Source organism: Sorex araneus, chromosome 9 (assembly GCF_027595985.1).
Source record: "Sorex araneus isolate mSorAra2 chromosome 9, mSorAra2.pri, whole genome shotgun sequence".
Classification (NCBI taxonomy): Eukaryota; Metazoa; Chordata; class Mammalia; order Eulipotyphla; family Soricidae; genus Sorex; species Sorex araneus.
In genome coordinates, this window is record NC_073310.1 from 64,243,497 (window position 1) to 64,266,113 (window position 22,617).

The following is a 22,617-nucleotide window of genomic DNA, read 5'->3' on the forward strand; positions in this document are numbered from 1 at the left end:
GTGCCACCCTAGCGCACTGCCCTCGCCCCTCGCAGGCTGGCTTCCCCGCAGGATCAGCACCAGGTCCCCGCATTTCGGGCTCCTTGGGCGACTGGGCGACCTTCTTCCTCAGGCTCCCGCCCCGCCCACGCCAGCTCCAGACGCTCCCAGCCCCCACCTTCGGTGGGACCCCAGGGGAGGGGAAGGATGGAAGGGTGTCAGTCCTCGGGACCCCACCCTTACTCCAAGACCACAGTGGTGAGCATGCTCCTGAGAGCCCCCTCGGACCCCTCCCCCACCACACGCACATGCACGCACACATGCGTGCACACACACACACACACACACACACGCACACGCACACGCACACGCACGCCATCCCTGGTCCTGGGCAGGGAAGGAGACTGAGCCGGGCAGAGACTGATCCCAGGGCCTTTGGCATGAAAGCTGGAGAAGCGACGTTGATCATCTGAGCACCATCGAGGAGTAATCAGGTTACCTGAGGCGCAGGAGTCAGCCCCTTAGATAACTTGGTGGGTGGCTGGGGTTGGACCATGCCTGGAGAGACCCAGGGCTCATTCCTGCCTCTGTGCCCAGGAAGCGTTCGTGGCGGTCCCCAGGGGACTGTCTGGGGTGCCAGGGACTGAACGGGGGTCAGTCACATGCAAGGCAGCACCTTACACCCCGCGTGCTCTCTCCCATCAGCCCGGGTTTGATTTCTCTCTCTCTGTCTCTGCCTCCTCTCCCTCTCTGTCTCTCTGTCTCTGTCTCTGTCTCCGTCTCTCTCTGTCTGTCTGTCTGTCTGTCTCTCTCTCTCTCTCTCTCTCTCTCTCTCACACACACACACACACACACACACACACACACACACACACACACACACACCTCTACACCTCTAAAGCTGAAGCTGAGCGGCGAGGCTGGTTCCTGGGCCATGCGTGCCCTCTGCTCTGTGCGTGTCTGTGCTCCCAGCTACAGCTCGGCGGGCTGTGGGCATAGGTGGGACCGAGAGACGCCTCACCTGGCGGGCTGGGCGCTGCCTGGGCCCCGGGCCTCGCTTCTGTTCTCCCGAGCAAAGCAGGTGAGGGCAGGGCTGCGTAACACACAGAGCAGCCCTCCGACAGTTGGCAGCGCCCCGCCACCTGCTTCTAGCGTCATCCCCAGCACAGAGCCGCCCGGCACCCTGGCTTCTCCCTGCAGTGCTCCCGTTTTCATGGAATTCACCGAGTAGGAATCCCTCCTTCCCCCCGGCAGCCCCGGAAAGGCTGTTTGCAGAAGGGGCCAGAGCTGGGGGCCGGCGGGGCGCCCCGGGATGAAGGCAGGCCCTGAGTGCGTGTCCTGCCCACTGCTCGCGGGGCCTCGCGCTGCCGCGTGGACAGGTCCAGGGTCACTTCCTGCCTGGGCAGAGCCCGGAACAGACGTCCAGGAGGGCAGCCCTGGCCCCAGGGCCTAGCTCTGCAGTGCCCGGGGAAGTGGGGGACAGCGGGTGACGGGCTCCCTGCTGTCCCCGTCAGGCCCAGAGCCCCCAAGTGAGCTTCTCCACTAACGGCCGGCCGTTCTGTGGCCTCGGGGGTGCACGCAGCCCTGCCCCCACCGGGCCCCCTGGGTGAGCACTGGCTCCAGGGGACCCTTCTGGTCGCCCCCCAAGTCCTCTCTCAGGACAAGTCACACTCTGGGCGCCTGCCCTCGGCTGTGGGGTCCGGCCGCCCGCCTGAGGGGCCAGGAGCAGGTCCTGCTGGGTGAGTGGGCGGAGCCCCAGCCTGCCCCCCAGCCTCACACATGGGGACATGGAGGCACAGACACGGGACATAGTAGCTCTAGCTCAGAAAGACAGACGCTGGGCTGGAGCGGCAGTACAGCGGGGAGGGCGTTTGCCTTGCACTCGGCCGACCCGGGTTCGACTCCCAGCATCCCATATGGTCCCCTGAGCACTGCCAGGAGTGATTCCTGAGTGCAGAGCCAGGAGTGACCCCTGAGCATCGCCAGGTGTGACCCAAAAAGAAAAAAAGAAAGGCAAAGGTCCCGTCCCAGCCGTGGGCCCCGTGTTGGTGCTGGGTAGGGTCTCAAGGAAACGCCCCCCCCCCCCCCCCGCCGTGGCGTCTCCCCACTGCCTGTTCACTTCCGGGTAAGCCCGGAGTGCGAGGTGCAGCCCCAGGGGCGGGGCCTTGGTGACAGCTCAGACGCTGGACGTCCTTAGAGAAGGCCAGAGGATCCGGGCCACACTGATTCCCTTCACTTTCCAGGTGGCGTATTTGGGCATCACGATTCACAGATATGTCCGTTCCAGTCCCAGGCAGAAAACGTCCCCGACCTGCCCCCCCACCTGCGTCCTCGGCTCCCCCCAGCCTGCCTCCTGGCCCTCTAAAGAGTGGCCTTGGGCCTCCGGTCCCCTGCTTCGGTCTTGCTGACCCTGTGGTTTCCGTGGATGCAGACACACATCTCCACTCCCCCTGGGCCCGGCCCCCTGGCCTGCCCCTCTGGGCTCCTGCCCACCCTCCCCCCCTCCTCCCGGGTCTCTTCAGGGCCAGGCTTTGCCCCCTTGGAATCCGTGTTCCCTCCCCGTGTTACTCTCTGACCCTGATAAGTGAGACCGTTCACAGCTCGTCTCTCGCGGCACGTGAGATCCCCCAGTTCCATCTCCAGAACCAGATAACGCAGGACTCATGAAGAAAGACTCCATGCTCGGTGCTCGGCTGAGGGCGGGAAGGAAGGGCCCCCGCACCATGGTGCCACGCGTCCGGCTTGCTGGTGGGGCAGAGCTGGTCCGGGCAAGGCTGGCTACTCGCCAGAGCCCGTGCAGCTCTCTGGGCGGCCGGCAGCTTCCTGCCCTCACCGCGGGGCGCCCGGGAAAGTGCCCCTGGCTCCGGGCAGCGGTGGCAGGGATCAAAGAGGAGGTTTGCAGAGCCTTGCAGAGGTGCCCAGAGGAGTGCATCAGAGGGGCCCTGCTTTAATAGGCGTTAATTAATAAGTTATTAGGCATCCCCTAATAAATGATTGATAGCTGCGGAGCTTGGCTTGTAATTAGCCGCCGGCCCAGAGCGCCAACCAGGGCACCAGCCCCGACGCCGGCGACGTGTGTGCCCGGAGCTTTCTGTCCAGGTGCTCAGGGAGGTTCCCAGGGCGTGGACCCAGGCCTGGGTCAGAGCTGCGCCCGAGGACTGAGGTCTGACGCCCGTGTGTGCACAGTGCCGGCGTCGGCACACATTTAGGGGCCAGCAGCCCGTGTCCACTGCTGCCCTCCCGGCTCCCCCACCGCAGCTGCCCCCGGTGAGGACAGTGTCCTTGCACCAGCACCTGGGCCCCTGCTCAGCCCCCGCCACCACCCTCCAGTCTTTCATTCCCAACTAAGGCTGGGCACAGCCCCGGAGCACCAGCCCTGGGAGCTCCGGCCCCGGGAGCACCATTCCTGGGAGCACTGGCCTCAGGAGCACCAGCTCTGGGAGCATCAACCCTGATAGTATTATTCCTGGGGTCACCAGCCCCAAGGGCACCATTCCTGAGAGCACCAGCCTCAGGAGCACCAGCCCTGATAGCATTATTCCTGGGAGCACCATTCCTGGGAGCACGGAGACCCACATAGTCGTGGACACCCCACCTCGGCCCCACCCTGTACGGATGAGAATTCTCAGCCCGCAGACCAGCTCAGCCTCCTGCCCTGTCTGCAGCCCATGCGGGGGCTGAGACCCCCCCAGGAGCACCCGCCTGCTGCCCGTCCCCCATTTCCTCAAGGGAAGGGAGCACGGCCGGGACTGATCCTCCCCACTCCTGAAAGCTGGAGCAGCAGATTCCTGCGTCCCCAAGGCCAGGCCCGGGAGCGGGGTGTCAGGGGAGTTCTCACCAGAAGCTCTAAACCCCCCTGGGCTGAGCCCCCGGGCTGTGGGGCAGCACCTAGCGGGAGTGGGGGGGGCGCCTGATTGACAGATGGAGAAACTGGGCATCCGGGAGGGGGGGGCCTGAGCTCCCGCAGCTTGGAAGGTGGGGTTGGGTGGGGGGTGGGACGGGTCACGCCCTGCAGCTCTGGGGTTCAGAGTTGAGAATCTGGGTCCTGGGCCCCGCAGGGTCCTCTGGAGGGGACAGGAGGGGTTTCTGCTCTGCTCCTTGACCCACTGGGGTGCTCAGGGACCCAGACTCTGGCTTTCACCTTCCCGGCAGCAAATCCAGCCCCAGCGGAAGGCTCCAGAAGGAGAGGATGGATGCGCCTTGCTCTGTGGCCCCACCCACCCGCTCACCCACCCGCCTGGTCCTGTGCTCGCCCCGGGGAGATGCTGGCTCTGGAGAGAAGGGGAGATGCTGCTCTGGGGGTGTCGTGAGGAGCCCAGCGGGGCAGCATCTCCCCGCACTGCGCTGGCCAGGGGGACGGACCCCCTTTCCTGGAGGACAGAGCTGGCCGGGGGAGGGCTGGGAACCCCCAGAGGGTCTGGCAGTGGCCGGCGAGAGGCGCGACCCCCGGGGTCGGGGTGCTGGATTCTGGCTGTGAACTTGGGCGGCTGGGGGGGGGGGGGCTGTAAATCCAGCCGCCGTGGAAGGCTCTAGAAGGAGAGGCTGTCCATGCGCGTGGACGCTGGCCGCAGAGTAGACGCGGAGCCAGGACAGCCCGTGAACTCCTCCGACATGTCCCGAGGGTTAAGTTAACTTTCTGGCGCGTCGGTGACAGGAACCCCCCCCCCCCCCCCGCCCGCGCTGGGCCGGCTGCAGCTGCGATGGCTCCAAGTGCTACGGTCACTTCCGAGCTCAGGGGGTCACTGGGCTGCCAGAGGAATGTGGCGGTGGGGGTGGGGCCTGGGGGACTCCGGGGGGCGGTGCCCTTCCCCGCGCCCCCTTTCCCAAGTGCCGGCATGGGGCAGCTTGCCCCCTGCTCTGGGCTCTCTGTGCTACGGGAAGGAGCTGGGCAGGCGGACAGGCGCGCATTGTTATCTGGCACTGCCTGCACCCCGCACCCCCCAGCCAGGAGGTCAGAGCGCCCCGCCCTGCCGCTGGCGAGCAGCTTCCCCGCCCGCCTGCCCCCCCCCTCCCGGGCCAGTCAGAGCTTTGCACATTAGCGGGCAGGAAGTGGAGTCCCGGGGGAGGCTGGGAATTTGACCGCCTTCCCAGCTCGGCGCTGGAGGGGAGGAAGCCCGGGTAGCTGCAGTCTCGGCCGGCCGCTGCCCCCGGCAGGCACCTCCGCGCCCTGGGCCCCTGCTCCCGGCAGCTCTCCGCCCAGGGAGAGGTTGGTCGTGCGGGCTGGGGGAATCCAGCGAAGGCGGGACCCTCCACCGCCCAAGGACTTGTTTTGTTCCCGATAAGAAAACTGCAGGGAAATCCACACCCACGTTGCCGCTTTGGAAGTGGGAAGCCGTGGGGTGCGTGTGCGTGTGTGTGTGCGTGCGTGTGCACGCGGGACAAGGCTGAGAAGGCGCCAGCGGCTCCGGGTCTCTGCTCAGGAGGAAACTACCATCTCTCGGAGTGGGGTCTCCCTCTCCGCCCGCCTGACCGTAGCCCGCCTCTTTCTGCCCAGATCTTCCAATGGAGACAGCTGGAGAACCTGTATTTCAGAGAGAAGAAGTTTTCCGTGGAGGTGCATGACCCACGCCGGTAAGCTGGGCAAGTTCTTGGGCAGCTGGGGTGTGTGTGTGTGTTTGTGTGTGCTGTGTGGGGGGGGTATGTGTGGTGTGTGTGTATGGTGTGGGGGGGTATGTGTGGTGTGTGTGTATGGTGTGGGGGGGGTATGTGTGGTGTGTGTGTTGTGTGTGTGGTATACGTGTATGTGTGTGTGGTGTGTGTGTATGATGTGTGGGGGTATGTGTGTGTGGTGTGTGTATGGTGTGGGGGGTGTATGTGTGTGCTGTGTGTGTGTATTGTGTGGGGGGTATGTGTGGTGTATGGTGTGTGTGTGGTATGCGTATGGGGGGTATGTGTGGTGTGTGGTGTGTGTGTGGTATGCGTATGGGGGGTATGTGTGGTGTGTGTGTTGTGTGTGTGTGGTATGCGTGTGTGGGGGTATGTGTGTGTGGTGTGTGTATGGTGTGGGGGATATGTGTGTGTGTGTGTGCTGTGTGTGTATGGTGTGTGGGGGGTATGTGTGTGCTGTGTGTGTATGGTGTAGGGTGTGTGTGTGTGTGTGTGCTCGCTGCTGCCTACCCCTCCTGCTCCTGATTCTGCTCCTGGGGGCTGGGGGAGCTGTCATTGTTCCTGTACGTTTTGGCGGGCAGCGGGGCGGCTGGTTGGCGGGCAGCCGGTCCTGTCAGCGTGCGGGTTGGGTTGCTTGCCGAGGAGTGCATGGGCTCGGGGTGCGGGGACTGGAGAGGTCCCACGGCCCGAGTCCCCGTGTTCCGGGCAGCTGTGCAGAGCCGGCCCACAGGGCGGGCTGCAGCGGGAACAGTGTGAGAAACCCCAAGTGCAGGGGCAGGGGCTGGGCCGTTGGGGGGCGCTTCTGCCCCAGAAGCCTGGGCAGACGCCTGTCAGGGCCCTGTCTGCAGTCTGGGGCCGGCACGGGGCCCAGGGGGCCCTGCGAAGGGCCCTGGCCAGGGGGGTGGCTCCCCAGCATGGGTTTGAGGGGTCAGAGCTGCGTGCCGTGCTGGCTTGCCCAGAGCGGGAAGGCCGTCTGCCCGCCCGTCCGTGGGTCTGGAAGGCTCGGGGTGGGGGTGTGCTGGGCCCGGCCGGCCCCGTCTCTTTGTCTGCTGACTTCTCGGCAGCGGAGCTGAGGCAGGTCGCCTGGAAGCTGGAGTGACACCTCATGCATCACTCGTGAGAGCCCGAGCTTCACACGGCGAGGTTGGGGGGCACGGGGAAGGAGTCGGGGAGAGCCCAGGCCGGGAGGAGCCAGACCTCCGGGCCCCCCTTGTTCCAGCCCGCAGCTGCACGTGACGTGGGGGGTTCCCTGCCCGTGATCAGCAGAGAACAGCCCCTCTGCCTGCAGAGAGGCCCCAGGGAAGCCCCGCTCTCTCCGGCGGGTGGCGGGAGTGACGCCGAGAGGCAGGTGCGGAGGGGCTCGGCCTGCAGGGGCGGGCGAGTGTAGTAGCCTCTGCGCTTAGGGGAGGCAGGTTTCCACGGAGGCTGAGTGTCGCTTTTCCCTGGAAATCGAGAGGGAAGGAGTGTAGCCAAGTGAGTGTGAAACAGCCTCTGCTGGGGGTCGGGTGAGAGCTCGAACGCAGACTGGCACCTCAGACTCCAGGGCTCTGCATGTGTGTGCGAGCACGTGTGTTCATGTGTGCGAGCACACGTGAGTACTTGTTGTCATGTGTTTATCTATGCATGAGTATAAACACTTGTGCTCATGTATGAAATGCGTGTGTTCATGTCTGCAAGCACATGTGTTCATGTGCTTGAGCACTGTGTTCAATGTGTGCAAGCACAAGTGAGTGTATGTTTTGTGTGTTTATGTATGTATGAATCTATAAACACCTTGCTCAGACGTGTGCAAATGCTGTGTGTTCATGTGTGAGTACATGTGTTTATGTGTGTGAGCACATATGTTCACGTGTGAGAGCACATGTGAGTATATATTTTCATGTGTTTATGTGTGCATGAATCTATAAACACCTGTGCTCAGACGTGTGCAATTCTGTGTGTTCATGTGAGCACGTGTGTTCATGTGTGTGAGCACATGTGAGTGCATATGTTCATGTGTGCATGAGTCTATAAACACCTGTCCTCAGATGTGTACTATGCCATGTGTTCATGTGTGTGTGAGCACATGTGCTCATATGTGTGCGTTACCTGCAAGCATGTGTGTGTGCAAGCATGTGTGGGCATGTGAATTTCCTCTCTGGAGTCACCGCCTGTCTGCAATTCAGCGTGAAATTCCTCCTCGTCCCCAGGGTCCTTGGGTCCAGGGGAGGCTCCAGGCTCACTCGTCCAGCAGAAGTGACCAGTCTCCAGCGTGTAGAGTAGCCCTTAGTCGGGCGCGGTGCTGGTACTGGATAAGGCGTTAGCACAGCCGAGGGCTGAGGCCGGGGGACGAGGAGGGGGGTCCGAGGGCACCACTCATAGGCACCGTCTGAAATGGGGGCTCCTGCCGGAGAGCACCCGAGGGCACGGATGGGCGGAACGCGGTGGGTGGCACTTGATGGGCACCAAGCGCCAGCCGAGGGCCCCTGGAGCCAGACTGGCCGGCAGGGCCCTGCGAGGAGGGGCCGGGAGGGGTGGGGGCGCAGGGAGAGAGGGGAGGAGAGGCTCCCCCTGCAGAGCCAGGAATGGCCCCTCCCCAGAGAAAGGCTCCTTGCAGGACAGGCCAGCCAGAAGGGACCGGCTCCCGATTGGCCCTCAGCAGGGGGCGTCCATGCCCCCCGCGTGGCCGCGCCTGAGCCCTGGGAGAGGCCTCTAATCCGCAGACACAGTGGGCGCGTCCAGCTGAAGACAGGCCCGCAGGTGCCGGGAGCACCACCAAGGCCAGCAGCGGAATGGGCCCCCATGCCTGCATCCCCCACGCTGCCCCTGGGCCTGGCAGTCGCCGTGTGGGGCAGCGAGAGCCCGAGGGAGGTGCGGGTGGAGAGACAAGCTCCCCCGGAGCCCAGCCCGGGCATGGCGGCCAGGGCACCCCCCCCCCCCGCATGGCGGCCAGGGCACCCTCCCCCCAACATGGCGGCCAGGGCACCCTTCCCCCCCCCCCCGCATGGCGGCCAGGGCACCCTCCCCCCAACATGGTGGCCAGGGCACCCTCCCCCACCCCCCCGTCATGGCGGCCAGGGCACCCTCCCCCCAACATGGCGGCCAGGGCACCCTTCCCCCCCCCCGCATGGCGGCCAGGGCACCCTCCCCCCAACATGGCGGCCAGGGCACCCTCCCCCCAACATGGCGGCCAGGGCACCCTTCCCCCCCCCCCCCCCCGCATGGCGGCCAGGGAGGGCACCTCCCCCCCCCCCCCGCATGGCGGCCAGGGCACCTCCCCCCCCCCCCGCATGGCGGCCAGGGCACCTCCCCCCCCCCCCCCGCATGGCGGCCAGGGCACCTCCCCCCCCCCCCCCGCATGGCGGCCAGGGCACCTCCCCCCCCCCCCCCCGCATGGCGGCCAGGGCACCCTTCCCCCCCCCCCGCGCATGGCGGCCAGGGCACCCTCCCCCCAACATGGCGGCCAGGGCACCCTCCCCCCAACATGGCGGCCAGGGCACCCTTCCCCCCCCCCCCCCCCGCATGGCGGCCAGGGCACCTCCCCCCCCCCCCGCATGGCGGCCAGGGCACCTCCCCCCCCCCCCCCCCGCATGGCGGCCAGGGCACCTCCCCCTGGGCATGGTGGCTGCAGTGGCCCCTGGGGAGGCCCAGGAGGAAACAAGATGGAACTGTTGCATGTGTTTGCGCGTCAGTCCAGCAGAAGGGGCTGTTGATGGTCCTTTGAGGGGTGATTTCCATTATTTGCCGCTGTGAGACTCTCCCGGCCTCTTCCAAGTTCCGTGTCTCAAGGGCACACACCTTGCTTCTGCTTTACACAGACACAGCCCAGCCTCCCGCAGTGCCCCTCCAGGCCAGATGCACCCGTTTACACCTTCTGGTTTGTTCTTGCTGTGGTTTTTGTTTTGTTGCCACACCTGGCAATGCTCAGGGGTTACTCCTGCCTCTGCACTCAGGGATCACTCCTGGCGGTGCTCAGGGGTTACTCCTGCCTCTGCACTCAGGGATCACTCCTGGCGGTGCTCAGGGGTTATTCCTGGCTCTGCACTCAGGGATCACTCCTGGCGGTGCTCAGGGGTTACTCCTGCCTCTGCACTCAGGGATCACTCCTGGCGGTGCTCAGGGGACCGTATGGGATGCCAGGGGTCGAACTCACATGCAAGGCAAACGCCCTCCTTGCTGTACTATCTCTCCAGCCTCTCAGTTCTCTGGCCCCGTCCCGTGGCACAGACTCCTCACTCAGAGTCTCATCACCTTCCATGACTGTTTGCTTGTTTTAATTGGGCGGGCCACACCCAGCCGCTTCCTCCTGGCTCTGTGCTCAGGAATCACTCCTGGCAGGACTTGGGTGACGGTTGGCTGCGTGCAAGGCTAGACCCTACGCACTGAACTGTTTTTAACCCCCCTTTGTTTTTAACCCTGATCCCCTCTCCGGCTGCACTATCTCCCCTGACTCCCCCTTAAATTGGGGGGAGTGCAGCATCAGAGTCCCCCATCCCCCCTTTCTCCCCTCCCTCTCATTTCTCATGCATGTCAACCTGAAACTGGTACCCAGCTCTGCCAGGGAGCTCGGCCTGGGCTCAGTGCTTCCCAGGAAGGGCCCCGACTCTCCTGAGTTACCAGGGAGGGGTCTGGTCGGAGCCTTGGGCGTGGCCCGGGTGTGTCTTAGCCCAGGGTGTGTGCGATGGGGGCGGGAGATACTTTCTGTCTGTTCGCTGGAAGATAGATTTCCTCTGCGGATGCTGAGTGATTTGTTTCTGAAGGGGGGAGGCAGATAAGCTGCATAAGCGAGTTTGGGCGCCCGAGTCGGAGAACAGGAGATGTCTTGAGTCCGGCTGATGCCGCCGTCGCCGGGCCTGTGGCCTTAGGAGTTTGCTCTGCCCGCACCTCGGGCAGCATTGCCGGCTAATAATGGACATTGTCCAAGGCCTTTCCGGTTTCTGAAGTTTGTATTGGCCCCGTGCCAGGAGCCAGGGCCTCGAGTGCCCTAGAATGACCCTCTTACCCCACACAAAGCGGCTGCTTGGCAAATCCTGGACCCTAAAGTGTCCGTAACCCGACAGATTAGCATAGTCTCGGCAGCCCGCGGCGAGACACAGCGTGAGTGTGTGCTGACGGGAGGAGGACTCTGCTGGCGGGCAGCGGGACGACTTCAGGCTCTCCGAAGGGGGGCGCTGGGCAGTGGACAGGGCTGGGCGGCCCTGCTGGACTCTGCTTATGGAGAGAGGGGCAGACCCCGAGAGGAAAGCGTTGTGCTTATTTAGACGTTGAGATGGGGCCGGGGGACAGAGGGGGCAGCCGGCCGGGGGGCCAGGGGAGAGAGGGGACAGTGCGGCGGGGGGAGCGCCAGGGAGAGCAGGGCTGTGTGGGTTGTGGTGTGAGCCTGTGCGTATATGCGTACATGCAGGTGTGTGGTGTGTGCCTGTGTGTGGTATGTCTGCATGTGTATGTGGGTAGTGTATATGTGTGTGTGCGTGTGTAGTGTGTGCACATGTGTGTGAGCATGTCCGGGGAATGGACCTGTCTGTGTGCATATGCCTGTATGTCTGTGTAGGTATGTGTGCATGTGTGGGGCGTGTTCCTCTTTGTGTTCCCACGTGTGGGGGCTGTGTGGGGAGTGTGTGCCCGTCAGCACACCTGCGCCCACGCACCAGAGCTTTCCTCCGCGGCTGACCCCGGCCTTGCTCCCCAGGGCCTCGGTGACCAGGAGGACGTTCGGGCACAGCGGCATCGCGGTGCACACGTGGTACGCGTGTCCGGCCCTCATCAAGTCCATCTGGGCCATGGCCATCAGCCAGCACCAGTTCTATCTGGACAGGAAGCAAAGTAAGGTAGGGCGGGGCCCGGGCCCGGGGCCGGGAGGGGCCACACAGGCCAGCAGGTGTGCCAGCCCCGGTCCTTCAGCTCCCCACTGGTGGGCCGCCCGAAGGATTCCCGCTGTGCCAGAGAGCAGCCAGCCCCGGGGAGTGTTTGGACAGCGGCGTATCGTTTGCCTTCTGAGAGGCAGAAGAGCGGGGCGAGCACTTCAGCCCCCAGCTCCCCGCCCGGGTAACTGCTCTCGGCCTCTCCCACCGGCAGCCCCGGTTTTTAAGAATGTAAAACTGGAAACGTGCGGCAGGAGGGAAAATAACCACTGCCCCACCTTGTTCTGCTTCCCCGGGGCTGGGAAGGCGCCCACCCAGCCGGAGCCCCAGGCAGCCCCCCGGGACACAGAGCCGCCCTCCACACCTGCCGCCCTGCGGTACCTTCCCGGGGGCTGCGGCCAGCGTCACCCCCTGGGGGCTCCTCTGGGCCAGTGGCACGGCGGCACCTCTCCCACGAGGACAAGCCGCGTGGCCACCGCAGTCAGGACAGTCCTGGTCCGGGTGCTGGATGCCCGCTCTGGGATGCCCGCGGCGGCTTGGGCACTTGCATCTCCCGCAGCCGCCGCTCTGCAGCCTGCAGGGGTGGTGAGGGCCTCGGGGCCCACTGAAGTGTCCGCTGGGGAGGGTCGCAGTGCCCGCCGTGGCGCCCGCTGGCCCAGAAGCGCCTCCCTGGTGTGTGCTGGCATCCTCCCCGAGCACAGCACACGCGCCCTCCCGGCCCACTGGCCCCCGCGTCCGCTTCCCGCTCCAGCCCTGCTTCCACCTCCTCTGAGGCCCCTCGGAGATCAGACATCCTCGAATTCCTCCTGGAGTCAGGCTCATCCCTTAGGAATTCGGCCACGACACCTGCTGTTTCTGGAATGTTCTTGGCGGAAGGCTGAGGGCTTCGGTGGGGGGTGGCCCTGGGTGGGCTAGTGAGGCCCACAGTCCGCAGATAAAAGCTCCCAGGTAATTCTAAACAGCCACGCGGGCTGGTGTACCGGCCCCCGCCTCGCCTTCGGCAGGACCAGCCGTGCTCGGAAGGGCCCAGCACGGCTCCGGACTGATGCTTATCACAGCAAGTGCCGTCGGGTGGCTGAGTCAGAGCCGGGAGCCGGGCACTCACCTGGCACCCGCGCATCTGCCTTCAGGGCCAGTGTGCCCGCCACCCTCCCTCCAGCAGCCTCCCTCCCTCCTGGACACACACGCACACACTTAGGTTCCATGGTCCCTTTATCCATCATTGGGCCCCGGGGCTGGCGACACGGGCTCGGAATGGCAGGGAGCAGCAATAAGGCTTCTCCAGCAAACAAACACGCACACACAAACACACATGTGCATACACATGCAAACACGCATATGTACATGCATGTAAACACACATGTACACGCATGCACACATGTACAGATGCAAACACATGTATGCATACATATACATGTACATATGCATGCACACACATGCACATTCACACATGCACTGATACGCAAACACACTTGTGCACATACCCACACATACACATGCACATGGGCACACATGTCACTGTATGGACCAACCTCCCTCTCCATTGCCCTCTCCAGGGCTCCCAGGCCCCCTGGCAGGTGTCCATGCTGGGACCTGAGCAGAGACCAGGAGTGTGGCCTCCGGTGACCACGGCAGGGTCACCAGGGGCTCAGACAGAGGCCTTGTGGGGGGACCAGCCAGAGTAAGGGCCTCCCCGTTGCTCCTGCGGTCCGCCAGCTCCCTGACATCAGGGCCTGCAGGGTGGCCAGAATCTCTGTCCACTGCCAGTGTGGACAACAGGGGCCAGGAGGGGGGCCGAAAGAAGGGTCCCAGAGCTCAGGGACCGGGGGAGGCAGCCCCCAGCCCGGGCCACGTCACCCCCGCTCACCCGCCTGCCCATCCCCCAGTCCAAGATCCACGCGGCGCGGAGCCTGAGCGAGATCGCCATCGACCTCACCGAGACGGGCACGCTGAAGACGTCCAAGCTGGCCAACATGGGCAGCAAAGGCAAGATCATCAGCGGCAGCAGCGGGAGCCTCCTGTCCTCGGGTGAGCGGGCGCCGGCGGGCGGGCGGGGCGGGCCCCCTGCGCCACCCCAGCCCCCTCACCCGGGCGTGGCGCTGACTCCGTGGCACTCGGCCCTTCTTCTCTGTGGCCGGGCGATGTCCTCCATCACTGTGGCCCCTTCCTCCATCACGGGGCCCCAGGGCGGGCGACAGGGCTCGGAACGGCGGGGAGCAGTAAGGCCCCTCCGGCGTGCGGCCCCCGTGGACGACCGGCCCTGTGGAGTGGCGAGGGGGCCGGAGTTTGCTGAGCCATGGACGGTGCCCCTGGGGGCAGCTGGCTCTGGTCCCCAGACCTCCGTGTATCCAGCGCCCCAGGGGGTCCAAGCAGCTCCCAGAGCCGCAAAGCGGGGCAGGTGCTGTGGCGGGGTGGGCTGGACTTGGGGTCACATACCCCCGTAAGGGAACTGATCTAGGGGGGCTAGAAGGCGAAGCAAAGGAACCCTCGTCGGAAGCCCCTCTCGCCAGACACCTCCTGACTGGGAACCACGAAGGGGCTTGCCTAGGGCAGTACCTCAGGCCCAGCCCCCTGTGCCCCACTGTTTGGGTGGGGACCTGAGGCCAGAGGAGGGGGTGACCGCGGCTGACCCAGGGCTGAAGCCAGGCGGGGAGCCCTCCACCCCCTCCCTCCTCCCTCCCCCTCCTCCTCACCTCCTCTTCCCTTCCTCTCCCCTCCCCTTCTCCTTCCCTCCTCCCATCCCTCCCCTCCCCCACCCCCTCCCCCTCGCCCCTTGTCCCCTGACAGGAAACAGCTGGCAGTCAACACAGGAGATTTCTAGAACCCTTAGGTGTGCCGTGCTCCCCCCACCCTGGGGCTGGGCTGGGGATCACGTCCTGGAGGCCTCCCGCTCAGGGGGGCCCCGGCCCCCTTCCCACATCTTCCTCTCCCTGGCTGTGCGGCTCTGGTGGTGAGGAGGCCCCAAGTCCGGTCTCCGCCCCGTGCCCTCTCCCAGGCCCCTCACACTTCGGACACTCCCTGTTGTCCTTGTCCCCGCTGGCCCCTCTGCCTGCACCCAGGAAACCGGCGAGGTGCCCTGTGGCCTGCTTGGGAGGTTCTGGTGCCTCTTGCCTCGTGCCCCAGCCAGACACGAAGGTGCTGATAAACGTCCCTTCCGGGCATTCGGGGGACATTCCTGGGCCGCTGCCCTGGCCCTGCTCAGTCCCCAGCTCTGACAATAACAGGAAGTTTGTGCTCCTGCCGGCTCTGCCCCAGCCTCCCCCCCGCCCCCGCCCCTGCACCTGCTGGCGCGCGGGTCTGGGAGCTCACCGGGTGGCGCTGTCGGGGCCCGGGAAGTGAGCTCCCGGGGCGCCTGGCCCGTCGTGGCATTCTCCCGAGGCCCTGTGGCTCTCACAGCTGCCAGGTGTGGCCCCGGGCCCCGGGCCACGTGGACCGTGTCTGTCCCGGCTGCTGTCGACGCCCTGTGAGGCATGGGGTGCAAAGCTCTTTCCCAGTCGCCGCTTTTCTCTCCTCTGAAAACCAGAATTCCCCGGGGAAGCAGCTTGCCCCACGCAGGGAAATGGTGCTGCTGGGGGGACCATTCTCCAGGTGTCCTGGCCTCTCCCTGACCCTCTGCCCCTTCTGCGCTGGCCGGTCTCCGAGACTGACCACTCCCGGGGGGGCGAGGGCTCCCTGGGATCCTGAGGGAGCCCCGACTCTTGTCCCCTCGGCTGTCTGCTCTTCTCTGAAGGAAGTTCGGCCCCCCCGCCGGCTCTCGATCAGGCTGTTGGCCCGTTCGGCCGTGGGGCGGGCAGGAGCCAGTCCCTCACGCAGCTCAGACATTACAGGCCCTTATCCCACCCGCGGTCGGCGGCGCTTTCTCCCCTCCCGGGGCTCGGGGGGCCACGGGGGCCCTTCACTCCTCCGCTGGGCGCCTGGGCTGTGCAGAAGTGGACCTCCCCTGTTTATTTTTGCTTTTGTTTCCTTCGCTTTTGATGTCCAGTCCAAGAAAACCCTTGGCAAGACCAGTGTCCGTGATTCGCCTTGGCAGAAATTAAGTTCTGCAGAGAAGAATCTCACACGAGCTGCGTCTTACAAATGTCCTGGAGCTGGGGGTGTGGCCCGGGCGGGGTGTGCGCGTGGCTTGTCCTCAGAGGCCGTGGGTGTGCGTGTGCGTGTGCATTCAGCTCTGTGTCCCACGCACACACCCCTCTCTGTGGTGGGCCTGTGTGGTGTCTTGGGCTTTGCCAGGCTCAGCACCCTTGTCGTCTGCCGGCAGACCTTGCAGGTGGCGAGGGCTGCGGGCTGGTGGCGGTGGTGACGGTGCGGTGTCAGCATCAGGACCGCGGACGTCCCAGCAGACCGTGAGCTAGTGCCGCCCTGTTCCTGAGCTGCAAGAAATGAGTAAGGGGCCGGAGCCAGAGTCCGGCAGGGAGAGCGCCTGGCCCGCGGGGAGCCGGCTTCAATCCCAGGCACCCCCGGTGGCGCCCCAAGTCCCACAGAGCCGGGAGTAAATCCCGAGCACAGCCAGGGGTGACCTGAAAGCAAAACAGAGAAAGGAAAGGAAAAGAAAAATTAATTTTGATGACTCATGAAAAGGCCACCGTGCCGGGTCCGCCGGAGGGACCGTGTGCTTCTGGGCGGGGCTGAGCACCCCCAGGCAGAGCAGCGCACGGGAAACTCCCCCCAACTAAATTTGGCAACGGGACGGGGTTGGCGGGGCGAGGGTGGTGCTGGAATTACGTGCCTGGGACGCCACAGGAAGGTGCTGTGAATCAGCCCCGGTCTGTACGCTTCACGATAAAGACAGTCTGAGCATGAAGGTCTGCCAGGGCCGCCCTGCGCCCCTGCCCTTCCTCGTGCCCCATCCACCTGCCCGTCCCCGCCTGCGCCCCTTCCGCGCTCGCTGGGCCTGGCAGACTGTCCCGGGGAGCAGATCAGACCTTGCAGCTGCCGGGAGCTTGGAGCGCGGTTTTGCATTAACGAGGGCACACGATGGACAGGCAGTGACCGAGGCCAGCATGTGAAGGCGGCCAAGACAGGCCCGACCTTTTATGGAAGCAGCTGGAGCCTGCGCTCCCCGCGCCGAGCAGGCTGGCACGTCGAGCAGGGTCCCGTAGCCGGGGTGCGGGGGGTTCTTGTTTCTCTCCTGTTTGAGCCATACTCGTGGCTTCCAGGGCTCGTTCCTGGCTCTGTGCTCGGGCTTACTCCCAGCTCTGTGCTCAGGGCTAACTCCCGGCTCTGTGCTCGGGCTGACTCCCAGCTCTGTGCTCAGGGATGACTCCCGGCTCTGTGCTCAGGGCTAACTCCCAGCTCTGTGCTCAGGGCTAACTCCCGGCTCTGTGCTCAGGGCTAACTCCCAGCTCTGTGCTCAGGGCTGACTCCCGGCTCTGTGCTCGGGCTTACTCCCAGCTCTGTGCTCAGGGCTGACTCCCGGCTTGGTGCTCAGGGCTGACTCCTGGCTCAGGGGACTCTCTGTGGTGCCAGGGATCAAGCCCGCGCAAGCGTGTCAGCTGCTGTGCTCTCTGGCCTGTGGGTATCTTTCCCGAGTCACTGAATCCTTGGCTGGCGTGTGGAGGGCTGCCGTGCAGGGCCCTTGGAGCTGGCACCCAAAGCCATTTGCCGGATGGTGCTTCCGGCCGGGCTGCGGAGGGGCGTGCCCATGACCCAGCGCCTGCCGCCGAGAGGGGCCTGGCGGGACCCTCACCATCTCAACAAAATTCGGGGGAGGCCTGGACGCCCCCCCCCCGCCGAGCTCCCCGTGCCTGTGTTTCTCACTGCGGCCCAGCACGCCCGGCCCCTTTGTAGTGGGGCGAGGGTGGGCACTGCTTGGGGGGCTGCAGGCAGTGGCGCCCACAGTATCCGTATCAGCTGAGAGACGATGCCGGCCTCGGGTGTGGCCGGGAGGGCCAGGGCCCCCCCCCCATGAAGGACACGCCGTGTCTCCAAACAGGAACGGCCGAGGGATGGGTGGGTGGCGGCTGAGTCATCCCCATTGTGATCGCTCGGGAGAAGGTGCTGAGGATGAGGGGGTTGGCGCAGCCGGAGCCCCCCAGCCCCGAGACTTCCCGTCCTGAGCAAACACTCGGGCCGGGCTCCGCGCCCCTCCGCTCCTCACCTCTGCAGGCGCGCGCCTCGTGCGGGCAGCGCTTCCGCCCTTTGTTCGAGAGGTTATTAATAGCAGCAGGCTGGAGACCCGCCGCCTGCAGACAGAGACCCTCTCTGCCACCTGGCTCGGCCGCCCGCCCGGGCTGCCCGGCTGCCCCCTCCCCTCCCACCCAGGCCGGCCCGATGCCTGCACAGGGCCGGGCCTCACCCCGGGGACAGCCAGGAATCCCCTCCTGTGGGACGGGGCTGCGGGCTGTCTGGAACGGGGTGACGGCATGGCGCAGTCTCGCTGCCGGGGGACAGAATCACCCTCTCAAGCCGAGATGTGAAGGAGGAGACGTGAGGAACACCCCGTGGGCTGCGGAGCTGCCTGCCGAGGTGTGAGAATAGGGAGCCCGTCTGTCCAACGGTCCAGTCGTGCCGCTGTGTGGAGCAAAAATATCGAAGGCTCAGAGCCGGTAAAACGCTCACCTTGCACGCAGCTGACCCGGGTTCGATCCCCGGCATCCTGTAGGATCCCCTGAACACCGCCAGGACTAATTCCTGGGTGCAGAGCCAGGAGGAATCCCTGAGCATCGTCAGGTGTAGGAAAACAGAAAGAATGAAAAGCAAGGGAGGGAAGGAGGGAAGGAAGGAGGGAGGGAGGGAGGAGGGGAGGGAAAAGATAAAGAGTAAGTTAGATGAGAAGGCCTAACCAAAGAGCAGTCTCGGGGGTGAGATGTTCGCGCGGCCACTGGCCAGTCCCACGGCACCTCTCCTGCGGCCCCTCCCTGCGGCCAGCAGCCAGCAGAACCCTGAGGCTAAAGGTGAAGCCCCTGGTTTTACAGCAGTGATGGGGGTGGGGGGGTTCCTTGCAGCCAGTGGTCCTAACCAGGCGTATTTGTGTAGGGGCCACACGCAGCTATGCCCAGGCATCGTCCCCGCAGTGCTCAGGGGCCATATGCGGTGCCGGGCGCCGCGCCCTCCCCCGCACTGGCGCTCCAGGCCTGCCCAGGTGCATCCCGACCCTGACCGTTCTCAGAATCGGCTGTTTCCTGCCCCCTCTCTCCCTCCTGCTTCTTCTCTGCTGCACTGTCGCACTGTCGTCCCCCCGCTGTTCATCGATTTGCTCGAGCGGGCACCAGCAATGTCTCCATTGTGAGACTTGTTGTTACTGTTTTTGGCATATCGAATACACCACGGGGAGCTTGCCAGGCTCTGCTGTGCGGGCGGGATACTCTCGGGAGCTTGCCGGGCTCTCTGAGAGGGATGGGGGAATCAAACCCGGGTCGGCCACATGCAAGGCAAACGCCCTCCCCGCTGTGCTATCGCTCCAGTCCGCTTCTTTGAAAGGTTGGCTTCTTCTCAATTACTTTTTTTTTTTGGAGGTGGAGGGTGTTTTGGGTCACCCCTGGCGGTGTTTCTCCTGGCTCTGCACTCAGGAATTACTCCTGGCGGTGCTCGGGGACCCTATGGGATGCCGGGGTCAAACCCTGGTCAGCCACATGCAAGACAGACGCCCTCCCCGCTGTCCCGAGGCTCCGTTTATACTTTGCACCTTCTGGTGAAATAGAGCCGGGCAGGGCACTGGGCCGCCTCGGGAAGCCCCCAGACCCCGAGCCCAGCACCGAGAGAGAGCTCCCCCTCCCCCTCCCTTCCCAGGCACCCCGTGCCCCTTCCCTGGGGGTTCCACGGTGGTGCCCAGGTGTGGGTTTTCCTTCGAGGAAGGCGTTGCTGAGGCCATGAGGACAGATGCAGCTGCCCGGGGGGCCCCCCCGCCCCCCCCACCCCAGCCGCTCCTGCAATCTGCGGGAAGCTCCCGCCTTTCTCGCTTCCTTCCTCGCTCTACGCCTCACCCTGCATAGGCCCGTCTCCGAGGCACTGTCCGAGCCTCTTCCCCTGCCCCTGGCCACCCGTGCTCGGCCAGGACGCCTGCCCCCTGCCCTGGGCACAGGTAGCCTGTTCCCTGCCGGGCCAGGAAATCCGGGCATGTGCTGGCCGGCTGTCCCTCGGGAGGGGCTGCAGGAGGGGGCTGCGGCTCGTGTGCATGGGTGGGGGGTGCATCCTCCCAGCTGGCCCACCTGCACTTCCCGCTGGAGGGAGAGGGGCTGTTTCTGCAGGGGTGGCCCGGGCGCTTCTGGAACTGCCTCATCTCCCCCAAGGTGGCTGAACTCCTGCTGGCTCTGACCAGGGTCCCTCCCCCCACTCTCTTCTCTATGTCTGCCTGTCTCCTTCCCTCCCCACCTTCCCTCCTTGCCTCCCTGGCTCTCTAACCCACCTCTGTTTCTCCCTCCCTCTCTGTCTCCCTCTTTCTTTCCCCCTCTCCTCTCTCCCCCTCCCTCTCTCTCTCTCCCTCTCTCTTTCCCCCTCTCTCTCTCCCTCTCTCTCTCCCTTTCCCTCTCTCTCCCTCTCTCTCTCCCTTTCCCTCTCTCTCCCCCTCTCCTTGTCTCTCTCCCTCTCCCTCTCTCTCTCCCTCTCTCTCTCCCTCTCCCTCTCTCCCTTTCCCTCTCTCTCTCCCTCTCTCTCTCCCTTTCCCCCTCTCCCTCTCTCTCTCCCCCTCCCTCTCTCTCTCCCCCTCCCTCTCTCTCTCCACCTCCCTCTCTCTCTCTCCCTCTGTCTCTCCCCCTCTCCTTCTCTCTCTCCCTCTCCCTCTCCCTCTCTCTCTGTCTCTGTCTCTCCCTCCCTCTCTCCCTGTCTCCCTCTTCTCCTCTCCCTCCCCTCGAGACAGCACCCCTTCCTTCCCATTCTGCTCTTCCCAGGGGCAGCTCCTCTGGACCAGGATTGCTCTGGCCTGTGGACAGGATGGAGCGGTCAGTCCCTCAGGTCCTGCTGGACCATGACTGTCCAGTTGCAGGGACACGCGGGCCCTTCCTGGGGAGGTAAAGGAGGGAGCAGGTGCGACCTGAGGGATGGCCTTGTGTGGACTTGCGGCGGTGACTGAGTAGATGCGTGCCCAGGAGGGCCTTGGGGGGCAGCGTGGACGTGGGCTCGGCCGTGGCCCGCAGCCTCTCCATTCCCAGGCCCTAGGGCTGTCGCCTTGTGCTGTTTTGTCCCTGCGAAGGCCAGAGTGAAACGCACACACTGTCCCAACTGGAAGCTTCTAGATGGCTCCCGAGTCCCGGTGCAGACAGGACTTGGCTCTGTGCGGAGCTGGCGAATGTGCGGCGGACCCTCCCTTTGGGCCTCACCGGCCCTGGCCCTCTTGTTGGCCTCCTGCTCGCTGGTGGCCAGTCACAGCCCGGAGGCCCCCACAGCTCCGGCCCCCGCACCCTCTCGACGCCCGCCCGGCCCCGGAGCTGGCCTCTCCCGGCCCCTCCTGCCTCCTCCGGGCGGCCCAGAGGTGTCTGTCAACCCAGAGGCTGGGTGCACGGAGACGGCGGCCGCGGCTCCGTCCCTCACTTTCAGGGTTCAAGGGGGAAGGGGGAGGGGTGCTGGAGGGGGCCCAGTGCCGGGCACCCCCTGGGCCTGCACTGACCCACAGGAGTGAACCCGTTTTCTCTTTTCTCGTGGATGTTACAAATAGGTGGCGAGGGGGCCGGAGCAATGGCACAGCGGGGAAGGAGTTCGCCTTGCATGAGGCCCACCCGGCATCCCATATGGTCCCCCCGAGCACCGCCAAGAGTAGTTCCTGAGCATCTCTGGGAGTGACCCAACAAGCCAACCCCCCTAAAAAAAAAACCCAAGCCCCCAAACCAGGTGGAGACCCATGTTTGATCCCCAGTACCCCAGATGGTCCCCCGAGAGTGCCAGGAGTAATTCCTGAGCGCAGAGCCAGGGCTAGCCCCTGAGCACCGCCAGGCACGGCCCCCTAGCAACAACAAAAAACCCAACAGGTGGAATGAAGTGATGTTGGGGGCGAGGGGGCGGGGCTCACATCCCGTTTCCAGTAGCGGCTCCTCGGGGAGCATTCCCAGGTGCAGGTGGTAGGCCAGGGCCTGGGAAACCTCTCCCTGGGCCGGGTTCATCATTTGCATGCGAGAGCCTGTTGCAACAATGTTGCAGTTTTGTTTTACTTGACAGTCCCTGGCGTTTAAGACTTAGTAACAGAAGAAATATACATTTTTTGGGAGGATCACATGACTGTCTTGCGTTGTGGCCTGCTGGAGAACAGCCTGTTCAACCCCCTTTTATTAAGTAGGTTGATGTACTAACCAGTGATATTCAGCCACATAGGCAGAATATGCAAATTAACTTAGTCAACGGAAACAGTATCAAAGTCAGTTACACACCCTGAAGTATAGTCAGTTAAAGTAACAGTAACAGAAAACAACGTTTACATCCAAGCCTAGCTAGGCCTGAGATTATGGGATGTTGTATACCAACATTTCCCCCTTTTTTGTTTAAAATGACCAGTAATAATACAAACATTTTCACAAATCTTTCCAGTAATACCTCAAGAAAATCTTAAGAAAATCTAACCTTATTTTACAGAAATTGTTTATTTGTTGTTGTTCTCTGTAATTCTTTATTTTTTTTTTCAGAAATTGTTTTTCATTTTACAATGCAGAGTTTACATATAGAGAGTTTACACACATTAAGCAATATTTCAGTTCCAGTCCTGGTTCAGAGACGTTTGTCAATGAAGACCAATTAGTCTCTAAACAAAAACAACACTTTCGTGCCATTTCTGGATGAACTTCCCAGTCCAGGTTTTTCCACAATCAGTAACTGCCGAAGCACTCCCGTTATCAGATTCTTCTCTCACGGACAAAGAGCAATCACCGGCATCCATAAGTAAAACTAGAAACTTCCTCCTTCTCAAACAGGTGGTAGGCCAGGGCCTGGGAAATGTCTCGGGGGCCGAGTTCATCATTTGCGTGCGAGAGCCCCTGGGCCCGGCCAGGTGCAGCCCAACAACCGGAAGAAGAGAAGGGGGTGAGATCATGCCAGCCAGGGTGGCAGTGCCGGCTGGGGGAGCCCCGGAGGCACCCAGCCTGTCTCATGCGGCCAGGGTAGTTAGGTTAATTACTGTGAATAATAATAATTGAGGCAGCGCTAATGAGCCTGTAACTCCGGACCCAGGCTTAGCTCATCCCATCAGGAGGAAGCACATCCTCCCCCTGGGAGGCGCTTCCCTGCCCAGAGTTTGCCGTGGTCCTGAAAGTTCTAGAACAGAGCGAATTCT

General features: G+C 63.9%; 1 protein-coding gene across 6 annotated transcripts in view; it reads left to right on the forward strand.

Annotated features, from left to right (window-relative positions):
- Nucleotides 1-22,617, forward strand: part of FRMD4A (FERM domain containing 4A) — a 202,948-nt gene that overhangs the window by 161,629 nt on the left and 18,702 nt on the right. For all 6 annotated transcript variants that reach the window (XM_055146651.1, XM_055146649.1, XM_055146652.1 and 3 more), the window contains exons 12-14: nt 5,474-5,550; nt 11,255-11,393; nt 13,313-13,454. In XM_055146651.1, coding sequence (XP_055002626.1) covers nt 5,474-5,550; nt 11,255-11,393; nt 13,313-13,454 — 358 coding nt within the window. The remainder of the gene's footprint in view (nt 1-5,473; nt 5,551-11,254; nt 11,394-13,312; nt 13,455-22,617) is intronic.